The sequence below is a fragment of the Bos grunniens genome, chromosome 23 (genome assembly GCF_055505025.1).
Source record: "Bos grunniens cultivar Pamir isolate PY7600 chromosome 23, Bosgru_T2T1.0, whole genome shotgun sequence".
Classification (NCBI taxonomy): Eukaryota; Metazoa; Chordata; class Mammalia; order Artiodactyla; family Bovidae; genus Bos; species Bos grunniens.
The window spans coordinates 40,322,316-40,338,716 of record NC_141187.1 but is presented as its reverse complement, the minus strand read 5'-3'; the positions used below and the strand labels follow the sequence as shown (position 1 = coordinate 40,338,716).

The 16,401-nt window shown below is 41.4% G+C and overlaps 1 protein-coding gene across 16 annotated transcripts in view; it reads left to right on the top strand.

Moving 5' to 3' along the window:
* LOC147347678 (uncharacterized) overlaps positions 1–16,401 on the top strand; it is a 302,519-nt gene that overhangs the window by 65,943 nt on the left and 220,175 nt on the right. For 2 of the 16 annotated variants that reach the window (XR_015152462.1, XM_086370108.1), the window contains one exon: positions 11,122–14,718. The exons of 12 other annotated variants lie outside the window; for them this stretch is intronic. Coding sequence is in view for 2 of the 4 variants with exons in the window: in XM_086370108.1 (XP_086226234.1) it covers positions 11,122–11,242 (121 nt within the window). In the remaining 2 variants the exon portion in view is untranslated. Of the gene's footprint in view, positions 1–5,525; positions 8,577–11,121; positions 14,719–16,401 lie in introns of those variants that run through there. 2 more of the 16 variants (XR_015152463.1, XM_086370110.1) reach the window with 1 other exon arrangement.

Below are 16,401 nucleotides of genomic sequence, written 5' to 3'. Positions count from 1 at the left end.
TCCTGTTCCTTAGTTTTGTTCCAAAGTCAAGCCCATTTAATTCTTGGATATATTGGTAAAGGAATATAAAACAGGTAATGAATGAGACAGACAGTTCTTTCCTATGGCTAAATTTATTTATTTAACAGTCAATTCAAAAAGGATTTTTTAAAAATTTCTATGTATTATGCTATTTACTAGTGATAAAAAATAGTAAGCAGGAAACAGTGGAACAGGCTATTCAGTAAGTGGTACACTGAAAATGGAAGGAATTACACAGAGAATCCTGAATCCTTAGAAAGAGCTTTAGATGGTGACATTGAAACTGAGACAAGACAGACAGACAGACATAGCCAAGTGAATGATGAGGTTAGACAGAAGGGCATTCCAAGAAAAGGAAGCAGAATGCTCAAAGACCTGTGATTCAAAACAGAACACAGCATGATATATTTGGGCAACTAACTTTTGTTTAGAATGGCTGGATACTCATGATAATATCAATCTGTCCTAAATCATTCCTTGAATGCATAGGCATGTTCATCAAATCTGAGCTAAACTCTGTGCTAGGTATGGTAAAATTGTAGATATATAGACTTCAAAATGGAGTCATACACCACATAATTAGATAATATAATTCTAAAGTAGCCATTGAAGACTTCTTGGTTCACTCTAGCTCTTTAAACTCATGATATTCCAAAGGAAACTCATTCTCTTTAAATCCTACATCTCTTGTTCCTTCCCCTTTCCCATTTTTGGTGAATAACCTTACCATGTCAACCAAGCCCCACGTCTTGAAATCATGCCAATATATGCAGTAACATTCCCCAAATCTAATGCATCATCAAGTTCTGTAGTTTGATTTCCTCACTCCATTCTTTAGGTCTACTAATACCAGACAAAATGTACTTAAGATGAAAATGTTTACTAAGAGAAAAAACATTTTATAAGAAACTAAAAATGACTTTTTTAAAAAAATAATAAAAGGGTCAGTATATGGATCTAACAAGAAAGGCTCAAATACATACAAAAAATTGACAGAATTGGAGGGAAAAAAATGGATAGTGATACCTTAGAAGAGGCTGTAAATGAGGGTGCTCTAATAAATACCTGTTATCTTTGTTGATTTTAATACTCTTCCTTTCTTTGGAATGCCGCCCCCCTTTTTTATGGCTCATGTGTGGCTTTCCAACCACATGGGTGGACATAGGACATATATTTCACCAATTAGGTTCCCAAAGGCTCTGAAATTAACTAATAATCCAAGATGGGCCAGTTAAAGAACTCAATGGAAATTTAGTGCTCTGCTACCCACATTTTAGGGAAGATTTATCAAGCTAGAATGACGTGATTCATTATGCTTATGACTGAGAAAGAACGTGCATACAGAAGTAAGCCAAGCCAAGAAACAAATGGATTTCAAATAGAGAAAGCTGGTGCTTTGATTACATAATTTTGAGGTCCTGGATGTTTCCCGAATCCAAGCTATCTCGAGAATTTTAACTTCCCTGAGCCATTCTGTTCTTTTCCTTAAGCCTGTTTGAGTGGAGTCTGTCCTTTACAACTCTAAGAATCTGAAATAAAACAGCAATTAATAATTACAGTTCTGGTCACCAATTCCAGAGTTGGGGGCAGGAGGGTTCCTACACCAAGTAATTTTAAGACACCAGCCAGGTGTCCTGTAATTGAAGTCAGTTCCAGCAGTGTCTACATGGAGAGAGCATCAGATCCTTTCGGTAAGGGCTCAGTCTTCCAAGACTGCCTCCTCCCCATCCCCACATCAGATAGCAATCAAAAGTACAGATTGTCATCGGTGTTTCATGCTGACTCACTGTAGATCAGAATTTCCAGGGATTCCCTCATCAGGTTTGATTAATTTGCTAGAGGGGCTGGAAAAACCCCGAGAACACCTCACTTACTGGATTACTAGTTTGTTATAAAAGGATATAACTCAGAGACAGTCAAATGGAAGACGTTCATAGGCAAGGAATGGGTGAAGGGGCTCTGAGCTCTGTGCTCTCTGAGCCAGAGATTTGCCATTCCCCCCAAATCTCTGAGTGTGTTCAGCAACTTGGAAGCTCTCCGAAGCCACGCTTTTGGGTTTTTACAGAAGTTTTATTACACGGGCAAGATTGAATAAATCTTTGGCCAATTGAAGATTGATCCAACCTGGGAAGGAGGGAGAGTCAGGGGGTGGGGCAAAATTTCTAACCCTCTAATTCTGTGATTGGTTCTCCTGACAAGTCTCTATCATTTGGTTGGGTCCATAGTCTCCTCATTAATATAACAAAGGATACCTTTCCAGCTTCCAATACTTAGGAAATTCTAATGTTTTAGGAGCTATGTACCAGGAATAAAGGACAAAGACCCAATATGTATTTCTTATAATAAATCACAATGTCACAAAAATAAAAGTGCATCAGTAATCAAAATGGTTGGAAACGTATAACTGGGTATTGAGCAGAAGTACACAGAGAGAGCAATTTTATTTTTCTCTAATTCTGTTCTTTAATTTTATTTTTCTCTAATTTCTGTTCTTTAACATGTTCTTTAATATAGTCATATCTCTAATTCCTTCCTGTAATTGTTTGAGGTGATCCTTAGTTCCCTCATCATTTTGGATTATAAGACTGTTTAGGTACATATTGCTCACTTTCAGGAAGCAAAGAATTCTCAGCAAGTTTAAATCAGAATTCCAGTCTCCTGCCTCATTTGAGTGTCTTGTCTTTTAACAGTGGAAGCCAGACACATGACTCTGGCTTGAAGTGGGGACCAAGCCATGAACTCAACTTTCAGATTTCTTCCTTCCTCTTTCAAGCCTGTATTTAGCTGCTGTTTTTGTAGTTCTGTCTTGACTAACAGTAAATGACCAGTGTGTTCTCCATAATAGCAAGCTTCTAGATACTGATTTCTTCATGTACACCTTTTCTTCTTCTTCTTCTTCTTTGAGTTCTTCAACCAGTGTCTCCAAGCATTATTGTTCACTGAGATTGTTCCAGATCATAGCTTCATAACATGGGTGGGTGATATACTTTCCAACTGACCAAGAATTACATCCTTTCAGCCTTTGTCCTCAGGGATCCATCCTGTTAGGATCCCTTCTTCCCTAGAGGCATTTTCAAAAGTTTCACTCCATCAAGACCACTCAAGATCACTTGGTCTATAAAGAAAGTCATGCCTTGTTTTCAGGCCAGACTGTGGGTAGTCTGCTCCCCAAGCCACTATCTGTTCCTTGCCTTGCCATGGATGGCAGCTGCAGCCAGTCATTTATCCTCTGATTCTTCCAGTTTACATCAGTTTCCAGGATCTATTTTTATGGCCACTCTCAAACTTCAGGGGACATACATAAATTCATCCTTAATGGCACCCAGTCTTGCCAAGGCCTCCCTCCTTAAGATGGGATGTACCGAGTAAAGCTAAAAATCTGCATCTTGAAAGTATCCAATTTGAGAGTATGATGTGGTTTATTTCTTTCATAGACATTCAGAGTCTCAGGAAGCCCCACTTACGTGGTTTGTGGGGAGAACCCTCCTTCCCTTCTTCCTATGCACTCCTCCGATTAACAGCAGGTGGCTGAAATGGGGAACTTTCAGTCAAGGGAAACTCCTTGTGTTGATTGATGACCTTCATAAGAAAATTCTTAGGCAAGCAGTAAAGATGAAAACAAGCCAAAGGGGTTAAGAGAGCAGAGGAGAGGGGATGAGGGGATCAAAGTGGCAGATGCAGACTGGGAATGGAAAGAAGTTGCAAATTAGTAAGAAATACATACAGAGCAGGAAACCTTGTTCCGAAATTTGCTGTTATTGTTATTATTTGCTGCTGTTGTTAGTTACTTCAGCATGTTTGAAGGCAGAAGAATAGGAACTGGTCATGATTGTGGAAAAAAATGTGGAGCACAGCTCCTCTGCATCTTGATGGACTTTATCAGGAGCTCACACAGACAGGCAGATTTACTTTCTGAAAGAGAAAGTTTCCCCACCATCTGAGACTGGATGATGGCATCAGAGTATTCACCAGGGCGTGGACTCCTATCTTCTGAGTCAAGTAGGGGGCAAGACCATCACTGAAAGCGGCAGAGTGAAAAAGAAGAGAGAGAAGTTCTAGAACACCCAGCAATATACAAAGGAGGATTTGTAGAACTGAATTGCTGCTTAGTCGCTAAGTCCCATCTGACTCTCTATGACTCCATGGACTGTAGCCCACTAGGCTCCTTTGTCCATGGGGTTTCCCAGGCAAGAATACTGGAGTGGGTTGCTCTTTCCTTCTCCAGGGGGATCTTCCCAACCCAGGTAGTAAACCCGAGTCTCTTGCATTGGTGGCAGATTCCTTACCATTGAGCCACCAGGGAAGCCCCAAACTGAATTATTGGGCTGTAAAAGTAGGTTCCAGCTTCAGGTGGACACTAGGTTGTCGGTGAGGCTGGTGGCTCTTGAAAAACACTTATATATTCTGAGGCTCAGGGTAAGCAGTGTAGAGAGAGATGGTGTGTTTGTTCCAGGGAAAGAAACTGCCATGACTGGGTGGGTAGGCCTGGCCAGAATGGGCAAAGAGAACAGAACAGAGTGTCTATGGTGCAGGCATGGGTGTGAATCCCCGATAGGAAGAAGCAAGAGGTTCTGAGTAAACCATGGGCTCTGTTTAAGCAGGAAGCAGATCATCTAACTATCAAACGAGAAGAGGGGTTGACATACTGGTTTTTCTTTTGAAAGGAAAGTAGGTTCCAGAGATGTTGAGCACCTGGAACTGGTATGGGAAGTTGGGAGGGAATAAAGTCTTCATCGGGTTGCCTTTTGATCTGAAATCACTTCAGCAGTGAAATAAAGAGGAGCGGCCCTGGAATGGACAAGAGTGAAGCCACATGGACAGATGCAAAATATGTGTGTGTTCGCTTGCTTTTGAAAGCAAACATTTTGTTTTCAGCAAACAGCTTGCATCTTGTGCTTCCTTGATTTTTTTTTAAAGCAAAGTACACACACAAAACAGCCTGTCACTGCCGGCTTCCCAGAGCACGAAGACAGGCCCTTGAGTGTTTTCCAGTAACCAGCTCCCTAAGCTGGTTCTCACACGAGAAAGAAACTCAGAGTAACAAAAGGTGCCTGTGAGAGGTTCTTTGAGACTAAAATTTGGTGGAGATTAAACGAGGGCAAAAGTTCAAATGAGAAGGAGCCATTGCCAAGTAAGCAGGAATCTTAGCCAAGGGGAAGGAAAGGAGGACACTGGTTTAAAATGCGAGTAACCATGGCGAGCCAAGAGTTCAATGCTAGAATCTGGTTAAGAAGTAATATCACACAGAGCCGGAATTGTTTATTCAAAGCAGGCCATGAGAGAACAGTTGTCTCCAATGGGTCCTCTCACAGCTTGGATTCAGAACTCTAAGTGCATTTTTAAAAGCGTCCGGCGCTTCTCCCTGACCCACTTGGTATTAAGCAGAAAGAAAAGAGAGCAGAAAGTTTATTCTCAGTGTCTCTTGTGGGTTTAAGACAGCTTTACATATGGAAAAGCATTCTGCTGTCAGCTGTGGAACTGGTTTCCTGCTATTCTCCTTTCAGTTGCCGTTGGAAACTCTGCCTGACTGTGTGGTAACACCACCCATTTCCCAAGGTTCAGACACCGATGCCGCTCGGAAGGGAAGCGGAGCGTTTCTTTACACGTACATTTTGTGTTTTGCTCCTGTTTCTGAGTGAGAAGGGCTTGCAAACAGCAAAAGACCGTGAGAATCAAGATGAGGTGTGGAAATACAAGATAAAGATAAGCCTGAGGGAATGAAACAAGAGGCTCAGCAATGACCAAAAACCTACCTTCACATTTGTGCCTTTCCATCTAGACAGCCCATTTGCTGTCATTAACACTGTGGAGGGTGGAGCAGAGGCCTCTGTCCTCTGAGATGGCTATCAATACAGCAGGGGTTTTTAGAAGGGAGAGGTCCCTGAGCCTCTGAAGTTTATGCAAAAGCTTCTGTGTCATTTTGCATGTGCATTATTCTGGGGGAATGAGTCAATCATGTTCAAGACAAATCATCTCTCTCACGTTTTTTCTTTTTAAGGTACTGAACATGAGTAAAAGTCGCTCAGTTATGTCTGACTCTTTGCAACCCCATAGACTATAGAGTCCATGGAATTCTCCAGGCCAGAACACTGGAGTGGGTAGCCGTTCCCTTCTCCAGGGCATCTTCCCAACCCAGGGATCTATTAAGGTACTAATCCTTGACTAGTAGTCAAGGGCAATATACCCTTATACTTAATTATCTCCCAAATTTTCCACCTGGAATTCCATCACTTTGGAAATCTACCTATGAATTGGGTGGATACAAACATTTAGTCCATAGCAACTATCTGACTCAGAGTAGATAATCAGTAAATGCCCTTTATTATTATTTTCTCAGAACCAGAATAGCAAAATATTACTCCGCAGTTGGAACAATAATTGTTAATAGTTGTTCAAAGTGTTATATAATCAGGATTGATAATAAGACAGAAAGAGAATTTATTAGCTGTTGGATTGTCTACCCCACCATTTCATCAGAAATATCCAAAGATGTTAAAATTTCAGCTGTAGATACAGCTTGGGTTGTATGATTCATTCTTTTATTTACATCATCTGTCAGACATTTACTCTGCGTATTTGTGTGGTGATGTAAGTGCTGTAAGTATACCAAGATGAATAAAACTTATGTATAACTAAGCAAATAAATAAAGATGTGGTATGAGCAGTGGCTTAATAGAAATGCAAAGAAAATATTAAGGGAATAGAGAGATGGGGTCAGTTCCCTGTTAGTTCTCTCAGCGTTTTTCTGAGAACTTCCTGATCTTAACCTAACCCCCAGGATGACATTTGTGATGCATTAAAATGAGAGCATTTTCAGCTTCAATAAGGCCCATGAGGCAGATCTGGGGGCAGGAGGACCAAGTTGGCCATCATGGCTGGTTAGGACTCCATCTTCTGCACTCATTCATAGCTTGGTGGATCAGAGCCCAGACTCTGGAGGAAGACTACCTGGGTTCAAGTCCTATTTTTCCCAATACCAGCTCTGTGACCTTGGGCAAGTTACTTAATCTCTGTGGGTTCCAGTTTCCTTAATATACAAAATGAGGATAATAGTACATTCTAGCATTGCTATGAGGATTAAATAAGTAAATATTTGAGAAGCACCAGAACAATGTCTGGCACATAATATACTTTATTTCTGTACTTAATAAATAACCAGATCATCACCTCTGAATTATGATACCTCTGTCCCATACAAGACATATCCTCGTGGATAAATAAGATGATTAACAATCAGTTGTTGAATGAATGAGTGAAAAGTAAGTGACCTTGGGAAAATGCCAATAGGAAAGAAAATACAAGGAAATGACTTTAAAAAGAGCTAATTTGATAGTTAAGATACTTTCAATTGCTGCTTCCTTGTAAGAAAGCCTCTAATGTTCCAACTCCATTAAAGCCCAAAATCTTATGGCATGGTTTATAAATTTAAAAGGGTAGGGTTTGCAGTAGTAATATGTAAGCCCCTATAGCTCAGTGGTTTAGGAAAACAAAAGTGTATTTCTTTCAGTAGCAAAGTCTGATGAGAGTTCTCATCCATCTAATTGCTGAGAAATGCAGGCTCTGTTTATCTTGCGACGCTACATCTCATGTCACCATGATAAGGAAACAGAAGAATGGAGAAGGAACCTTAACTCTTCATTTACTCTTTTTTTTTTATTGGAGTATAATTGCTTTCTAATGTTGTGTTAGCTTCTGCTGAACAACAAAGTGAATCAGCTATATGCATATATATCCCCTCCCTCTTGAGCCTCCCTCCACCCACCCCCTGACCATGCCACCCATCTAGGTCATCACAGAGCCCCAAGCTGAGCTCCTATGCTATGCTGCAGGTTCCCACTAGCTATCTGTTTCACAGATGGTAGTGTATTTACGTCAATCCTAATCTCCCACTTCGACTCCCCCACCTGGATGTCAACATGTCCATTCTCTACATCTGCATCTCTATCCTGCCATGCAAATGTGTTTATCAGTATCACTTTTTAAAGATTACACATATATACAATAATATACAGCATTTTTCTCTTTTTGACTTACTTCACTCTGTATGACAGACTCTAGGTCTATCCACATCTCTGCAAATACCAACAGCTCATGCAGCTCAATCTCATAAAACAACGCAATCAATAAGTGGGTGGAAGACCTAAGTAGACTTTTCTCCAAAGAAGACATATGGAAGGCCAAGAGGTGTATGAAGAGATGCTCAACATCACTAATTACTAGAGAAATGCAAGTTGAAAGTACAATGAGGTATCACCTCATACCAGTCAGAATGACCATCATCAAAAAATCTACAAACAATAAATGCTGGAGAGGATGTGGAGAAAAGGGAACTCTCTTGTACTGTTGGTAGGAATGTAAATTCATAGAGCCACTATGGAACTCTATGGAGGTTCCTTAAAGAATTAAAAATAGAACTACCACGTGACCCAGCAATCCCACTACTGGGCATATAAACTGAGAAAACAATAATTCAAAATGATCCATGTGCCCCAGTGTTCATTGCAGCACTGTTTACAATAGCCAGAACAAAGAAACAATCTAAATAAATGTCCCCTGACAGGTGAATGGATAAAGAAGATGTGGTGTGTGTGTATATATATATATATATTTGTGTGTGTGTGTGTGTGTGTGTGTGTGTATATATATATATATATAGTGTGTGTGTGTGTGTGTGTGATAGAAGATGGAATATTACTCAACCATAAGAAGAATGAAATTGGGTCTTCATTTACTCTTAAGTGCTGTGTCCCAGATGCATGTTCTTTCTGCTCACACATAGCCCATTCCTCAGAACTAGTCCTATGTCCCAAATGCAGCCAAGCAGGAGGATAGTAAATGTAGGGGCCCATGGGTATCCAGTGAGCAGCACCTATGCCACAAATGGCGTGCAAGCCCTCAGTAATCTGATCCCAACTCTTCCCACCATGTCTTTTGAGTTAAATGAGGTCCTGAGGTCTCATCGGAGTGTCCCATAATCACGAGATGTATACAACAGCCTTTCATCACAAGGAGTCTGGTAGTGGTCTGAAGAAACCATTCTCTAGACTCCTATTTGTTTTTTTGGGGAAAAAAAATACAGAATGGGGGTCCTGCTCTCAAGTTGTTTGTAATGTATTTAAGGAAATATTGTAAGAGTTAAGAGGTTAAGGCAGTGTCAAATCAGTTGTAACTGAGTGCAAGAGATAAGGTAGCTTAGTTTTGTAGAAGGTCCTTGAGAGTTGGAATCAGACAGTACTAGGCTCCAAAGTTTACTAATTGTATTAAGGAAGTCACTTCTAAAGATATATATCTACATACATACTGTAAGTGTACACACACAAGCGTCCTTTGGTTCAGTTTAGTTAAGTCACTCAGTCGTGTCTGACTCTTTGCGACCCCATGAATCGCAGAATGCCAGGCTTCCCTGTCCATCACCAACTCCCGGAGTTCACTCAAACTCACCTCCATCGAGTCAGTGATGCCATCCAGCCATCTCATTCTCTGTCGTCCCCTTCTCCTCCTGTCCCCAATCCTTCACAGCATCAGGGTCTTTTCCAATGAGTCAACTCTTCGCATCAGGTGGCCAAAGTATTGGAGTTTCAGCTTCAGCATCAGTCCTTCCAATGAACACTCAGGACTGATCACCTTTAGGATGGACTGGTTGGATGTCCTTGCAGTCCAAGGGACTCTCAAGAGTCTTCTCCAACACCACAGTTCAAAAACATCAATTCTGTGGCACTCAGCTTTCTTCACAGTCCAGCTCTCACATCTATACATGACCACTGGAAAAACCATAGCCTTGACTAGACGGACCTTTGTTGGCAAGGTAATATCTCTGCTTTTCAATATGCTATCTCGGTTGGTCAGAACTTTCCTTCCAAGGAGTAAGCATCTTTTAATTTCATGGCTGCAGTCACCATCTGCAGTGATTTTGGAGCCCAGAAAAATAAAGTCTGACACTGTTTCCACTGTTTCCCCATCTGTTTCCCATGAAGTGATGGGACCAGATGCCATGATCTTCGTTTTCTGAATGTTGAGCTTTAAGCCAACTTTTTCACTCTCCTCTTTCACTTTCATCAAGAGGCTTTTGAGTTCCTCTTCACTTTCTGCCATAAGGGTGGTGTCATCTGCATATCTGAGGTTATTGATATTTCTCTCGGCAATCTTGATTCCAGCTTGTGCTTCTTCCAGCCCAGTGTTTCTCATGATATAATCTGCATATAAGTTAAATAGGCAGGGTGGCAACATACAGCCTTGACGTCAAGGCTGTTCCTATTTGGAACCAGTGTGTTGTTCCATTTCCAATTCTAGCTATTGCTTCCTGACCTGCATATAGGTTTCTCAAGAGGCAGGTCAAGTGGTCTGGTATTCCCATCTCTTTCAGAATTTTCCTCAGTTTATTGTGATCCACACAGTCAAAGGCATTGGCATAGACAATAAAGCAGAAGTAGATGTTTTTCTGGAACTCTCTTGCTTTTTTGATGATCCAGTGGATGTTGGTAATTTGATCTCTGGTTCTTCTGCCTTTTCTAAAACCAGCTTGAACATCTGGAAGTTCATGGTTCATGTACTGCTGAAGCCTGGCTTGGAGAATTTTGAGCATTACTTTACTAGCGTATGAGATGAGTGCAATTGTGCGGTAGTTTGAGCATTCTTTGGCATTGCCTTTCTTTGGGATTGGAATGAAAACTGACCTTTTCCAGTCCTGTGGCCGCTGCTGAGTTTTCCAAATTTGCTGGCATGTTGAGTGCAGCACTTTCACAGCATCATCTTTCAGGATTTGGAATAACTCAACTGGAATTCCATCACCTCCACTAACTTTGTTCATAGTGATGCTTTCTAAGGCCCACTTGACTTCACATTCCAGGATGTCTGGCTCTAGGTGAGTGATCACACCATTGTGATTGTCTGGGTCGTGAAGCTCTTTTAACTCAATAAATAGTAACTGTTACTGTTATTTGTTTTTCTATTTTGTATAAAAATAATCTTTGAGAAATAGATTTTCCACCCAGGTATGCAATAACATAAGATATTAGCCCAGTATTTTCTAACCCCTGTTGTTCGGCAGCCCCAAAAGAAAACAAAGGTAATCGAGTCTGAAAGAATTTCTTCCACATCTAGTCAGTTTCAGAGCCTGAGCTCCAAACACCTTTCCTGCTACATTTCTGGGGAACACCAGCCCATGAAAGCTACAGTCAACAAGATGAGAGCAGCAGCTGGTTGGGGTGCCCTGCAGTCGTGAGTAGCCTGGGAGTTTACCCCTCATCCCTGCTGGCCCACAGGAAACTCATGGAGCCTTGGAGTGGACTGAGAGTGTGGGAGGGCACGTACAACAGGAAAGTACCAGCGGCCTTTCCACTGCAGCAAATGCCTCTCTACCTGCCCAATCCTGGGTTACGGGGGACTTCTTTTTCCCAAGGCAGTTGACTGAAGCTTTGGATTCATTACCATTTGAGCCACCAGGGAAGCCCTTCTAAGTCACAGATTAATGAATTATTTCAAAATTTATGAGATGGGGGACTGTTATCTGCTTGGCCCTTTGGATCACTCTGATATCCAGAATCAATTCTAAATAGCAGATATCCCCTCTCTTTTCCCAGGCCCTGTTCACCCCAGGCCCTGGGAACTCACAGAGGGTGTTGACAGGTGTCCTGCATGTATCCTGACCCATGTTGGGGGGCTCTGGTTGAATGGAGTTCCTACTCTCTGGCATCACACTATTGAATGCCACAAACATCAGTGGATCCCTTTTTATTCTGCAAATACTCACTAGTATTATGAATAAGAGTATCATCTTACCATCTCTCTCAAAGCACAGAAGCAAATAGAAAGGAAAAAAAAAAATCCCATAATTTTAACTGCATAAAGCCGTGTGGGGCTCTGTTCATCAGAGAATTCAATTCCGCTGAATAATTCTCCGTAGGCACGAATGATAAAAGAGGGGATTATTACCCATCTGTTTGCCCTCTCGGCTTCTGTCCAGCCCCGATTGTCTTCTCAGGCTGGATCCATCTGATTGCTTTAGTGATGCAGGAAGGCATCACCAAATATGAACACAGTCCCAGGCCCTGGGCGCCTCTCACCACACTGAGGCGGAGTGACACGGAGTATTTTGTCTTTGAGCATTTCAGCCAACTGGGGCTAGAATAAGATATTTAAGGTCAAGGCCATGACATCTGTGGCTGGTAAAGGGCCAAGAGAGATCATTTTTATCTTCTGCAGCATGCATGCAATCTATTCTTCACCAGGCATCAAGATCTTGACAGGGCAGCCAGGGAAAGCACAGAGAGACGGGCTCTCAGCTCTGCTGTCAGGGTTGCTGTGTATATTATTTTGCCTTGTTTTCCCTCCAACCTAATACAGAGCTTTCTTAGGCCTGGATGAGACTTTGTAGGGCCTTTTTTTCAAGAGGACAAATTTGAACGGAAGTTGGACAAAGAAGGAAAAGGACTCTGAAGCGTTCATTATTCTTGACCTCCAGGTTGTGTAATCCAAAGGCAGTACTTTTAGGGAAATGGGCATGGTGGCCAAATTTTATAAACCTCATCAGAAAATGAAATAGTTTTTTTTATATCAAACCACTTCCACTTAAACCCCATGTGAAAAACCTATCCATCACTCTCTTCTACCCTTCAAGTCTTATCAGTTGGTGCAGAATTACAGATGATGAAATAGACACACTTTCAATTAGAATAAAAATATTTTCCTTGGTGAAGATCACCTTTTCCTTATTTTGTGAGTTTTTAATGGATTATCGTAGACAGTGGAAATTGTAGCTATACTTAAATGCTTTCAACTCACACTCTTAGACCCAATCATACAGATGATAGTAAGAGAACCACTGTGGTGTCAAAGACCTGAGTTCAAGGCTTTGAAAGTGACCACCATGTCATCTCTACATCTTAGGGCTTCATTTTCCTCACCTGTAAAATGATACAGTTGGGCAAGATTATTTTCAAAGTCCCTTCTGACTCTGAAAGTCTCTTTTTCTTGAGGGTATTTGCTTCAAGTGGCATTTGCACTAAGTATTAACAGTTTCTCTGTATTGATTTTGTGGCTGCTGTATTAAATAGGAACATGCTTATCTTCGTCTTCCTGAGTGTAATAGAGGCTAAAACGGAGAAGGTGACATGATCTTCACCTTTTAAAGGCACATTATCCTGACCAACTTCTGGGCTGTGTGCTCCTAATCTACTTTTGATTATGTCTCTTCTCTCACTAAAGACATGGCAATAAGAAATTCAGAAAGAAGATGCCTATCATGATTTCACACACCCCCACTTTCATTTAAAAATGCACTGCGATCACGCACTTATTTTGTAATTTACCGTGAATCTCTGTGATACTACTGCGATCAGAATTTCAGAACATTTATGAAAGGTACACGGTCTCCTGGTGCTTCTGCACAGGGAATTGTGTTTTGCTGCTGGACACTTTCAAGGCTACAGAGGCACACTCCTAGATAGTTATCATGAACCCAGGTAACAGCAATCCAGCAACACCAGCCTACACACCCAGTTCCTTACAGGGATCTTATTTTACTTTTCAGACTCAAAGAGCTAGCTCCACCCTGCACTTTTTCAGGATCCAAAAGAAAAGTATAATGAACTGTAACATCTAGCATCAGAATTCACCTCCTCTGAAGTCTTGGGTAGTCATACTACTTTTACTACATTTCTAAGGACAAAGGAGAAGGGGTTGGTAATTGACATTTATTAACTCCTTTCTATCATATATTCCAGATACCTTGGTAGGTGTGTCATAAACCTTTTCCCATCTAATCCTTCTGAGCTTTCTGTGAGGTAGGAAGTATTATGTCTATACTACAGGTGAGACCCCGAGGCTTGGAGATATTTTGGATATTACTGAATATTGCACACTAAGGATATATAGAAATAAGACTGGAACCCAGCTCTGTTTATTGAATCTATATGGTGGGTTTATGATTTTTTCCATCCTCTAGAAAATGTTCAAACTGATTGCTCTGTGAAGTGAAAATGTTAGTTATTCAGTCGTGTCTGACTCTTTGCAACCCCAGGGACTGTAGCCCTCCAGGCTCCTCTTTCCACAGGAATTTTCCAGGCCAGAATACTGGAGTGGGTTGCTATGCCCTCCTCCAGGGGATCTTGCTGACCCAGGGATCAAACTTGGATCTCTCGCCTTGCAGGCAGATTCTTTACTGTCTCAGCTACCCTTCGTTCTGTATGCATAATGTTAATACATTTCATATATCAATTCTTTCAATATCTGATAGCTTGTTTTAATTTCCTACCACACAATCATCAGCAAATAAACAGAAAAACACATCTTTTGGAGGCTGATGTTTCCCTGTCTGGCATTTTACAAGGAAGACCAAGATTCTGCAAATGCTTTTAGATGTGACGTAGGATCTTTGCAAGCCTAGTTTAGTGGCTAGGTTGTGTCCAACTCTTTTGCAACCCCATGGGCTATAACCCACCAGGCTTCTCTGTCCATGGGATTTCCCAGACAAGAATACTGGTGTGGGTTGCCATTTCCTTCTCCAGAGGATCTTTCCAACCCAGGGATCGAACCTGTGGCTCCTGCATTGGCAGACGGGCTCTTTACCACTGAGTCTCCAGGGAAGCCCAAGCCAACCTTAACGGAGTCTAAAATTCATGAGCCTTAAAGCTCTTCCCTGCTACAAAAGCGTCTACTTGCCCTGCCTTTTTATCAAGCAAGGGGATGTCGTTCTTAGGAATAAAGAACACAGGCAAGTATATACGAGAGTTACTGGTGGCAATAACCACTAGAGTCTTGTAAACATGTTTAGTCAGTTTAAGAGCTTAATTTTTTTTAAATCTTCACAAAGAAGGGGAGATTTCAGGATTTTATTCTGTCCTGGATACAGTTACCTGTATGTGTATAAAAATGGAAAATATAGATTGTGAAAAACAGCAAGTTACTTAGAAACAATGGAAATTTCTTGCAATCTCGAGAGAGAGAGAGGAAAGTCAACAACACCAAAGGCAGTCTGCAAGCCTCAGGCAGGTTGAAAATCTGAAGGTCACACATGTGTGTCTTACCAGAAGTGCACATTGGCACAAATGACTGTACGTCCCCAGCATCCCTGCAGCAGCGTGCCCCGGGAGCATCTCAGTCTGTATCTAATGAAATATCCTCAGCTCGTGCCATCAAATGCTGAGATTTAATGTTTCTTTTCCTCTTATCCAATTGAAGGATGCTTTAGTCCTAAGAGAGAGAGTCCTGAAAAACAATCCCCTTTTAAAAATTAATAGTTTTTAAATTCTTAACAAGATCTCGTATTTCTAGGAAACAAGGAATTCTTTGCAGGTTTTTCATCACGTTATGTTCTCTTGTCGCAGCACTTGTCAGGATCCTGTAGCTTCTTGGTGTTGCTAGTCGCACTTCAGATATAAGTGACCCCTCTATTGTGTGCGTGGTGAATCGCTTCAGTAGTATCCGACTCTTTGTGACCCTATGGGCCATACCCGACCAGGCTCCTCTGTTCATGGGATTCTCCAGGCAAGAATTACTGGAGTGGTTTGCCATGCCCTCTTTCAGGGGATCTTCCTGACCCAGGGATCAAACCTGAGTCTCTTATATCTCCTGCCTTGGCAGGCAGGTGCTTTACCACTAGCATAACCTGGGAAGCCCATGACCCTCTATACCCTGAAGTTATTTTAGAGATTCAGTGTCTGGCAGCTGTTCTTGTGAATTTCATATATTTAATTTTTCTTCTTAGCAGACTCTACTGTTGTGCCTGGATTGTTTAGAATGGAATTATTGGCATTCACATTCAAGTGATTAACCAAAGGAGATGCTCACTTCTTGCTCTTTTTCTTGGAAAAGATGATAACGAATTGACAAAAAGAAAAAAAAGATACAAAGGAAAAATGCCAGATCTGTTTAAATCCAAATTCCTGTTGGTACTTTGATATAGACACATGCTATTCTTTGTGTTGAAAGTAAGAAATCTCAATGTTTAAAATCTTGACGATAGTTTTATTGACAAATTATCTCACAGCAGAGGTCCTAGCTCACATATAAGAATATAAAACTTGCTTGAGGATTCAATACATAACATCTCATCCTTTGTTTCTTTGACTATGCAGTTCAGAGAGCAAGATGCTCTCATTAGTTCTAAGCCCTTGCTGCACTTTAGAACCCCCGTGGGAGGGTTTGAAACCTACCATTGCCCAGGCCCTTCCTGTCCCCACAGTTCTGGTTCGGTTTTACTGGGCTTAGGCCCAGACTTTTTAGTTCTAAAAACTGCCCAGGTGAGTCTAATAATGCAGCTAGGCTTGAGCATCACCGCAGCTTCACACAACTCTTATCAGTGGAAGACACACCTGGGAGCCAGAAATATGTCTCATCATCTGGAGGAAGGGGAGAAAAAGGCAAGAAAATGTTAGCTGGGTT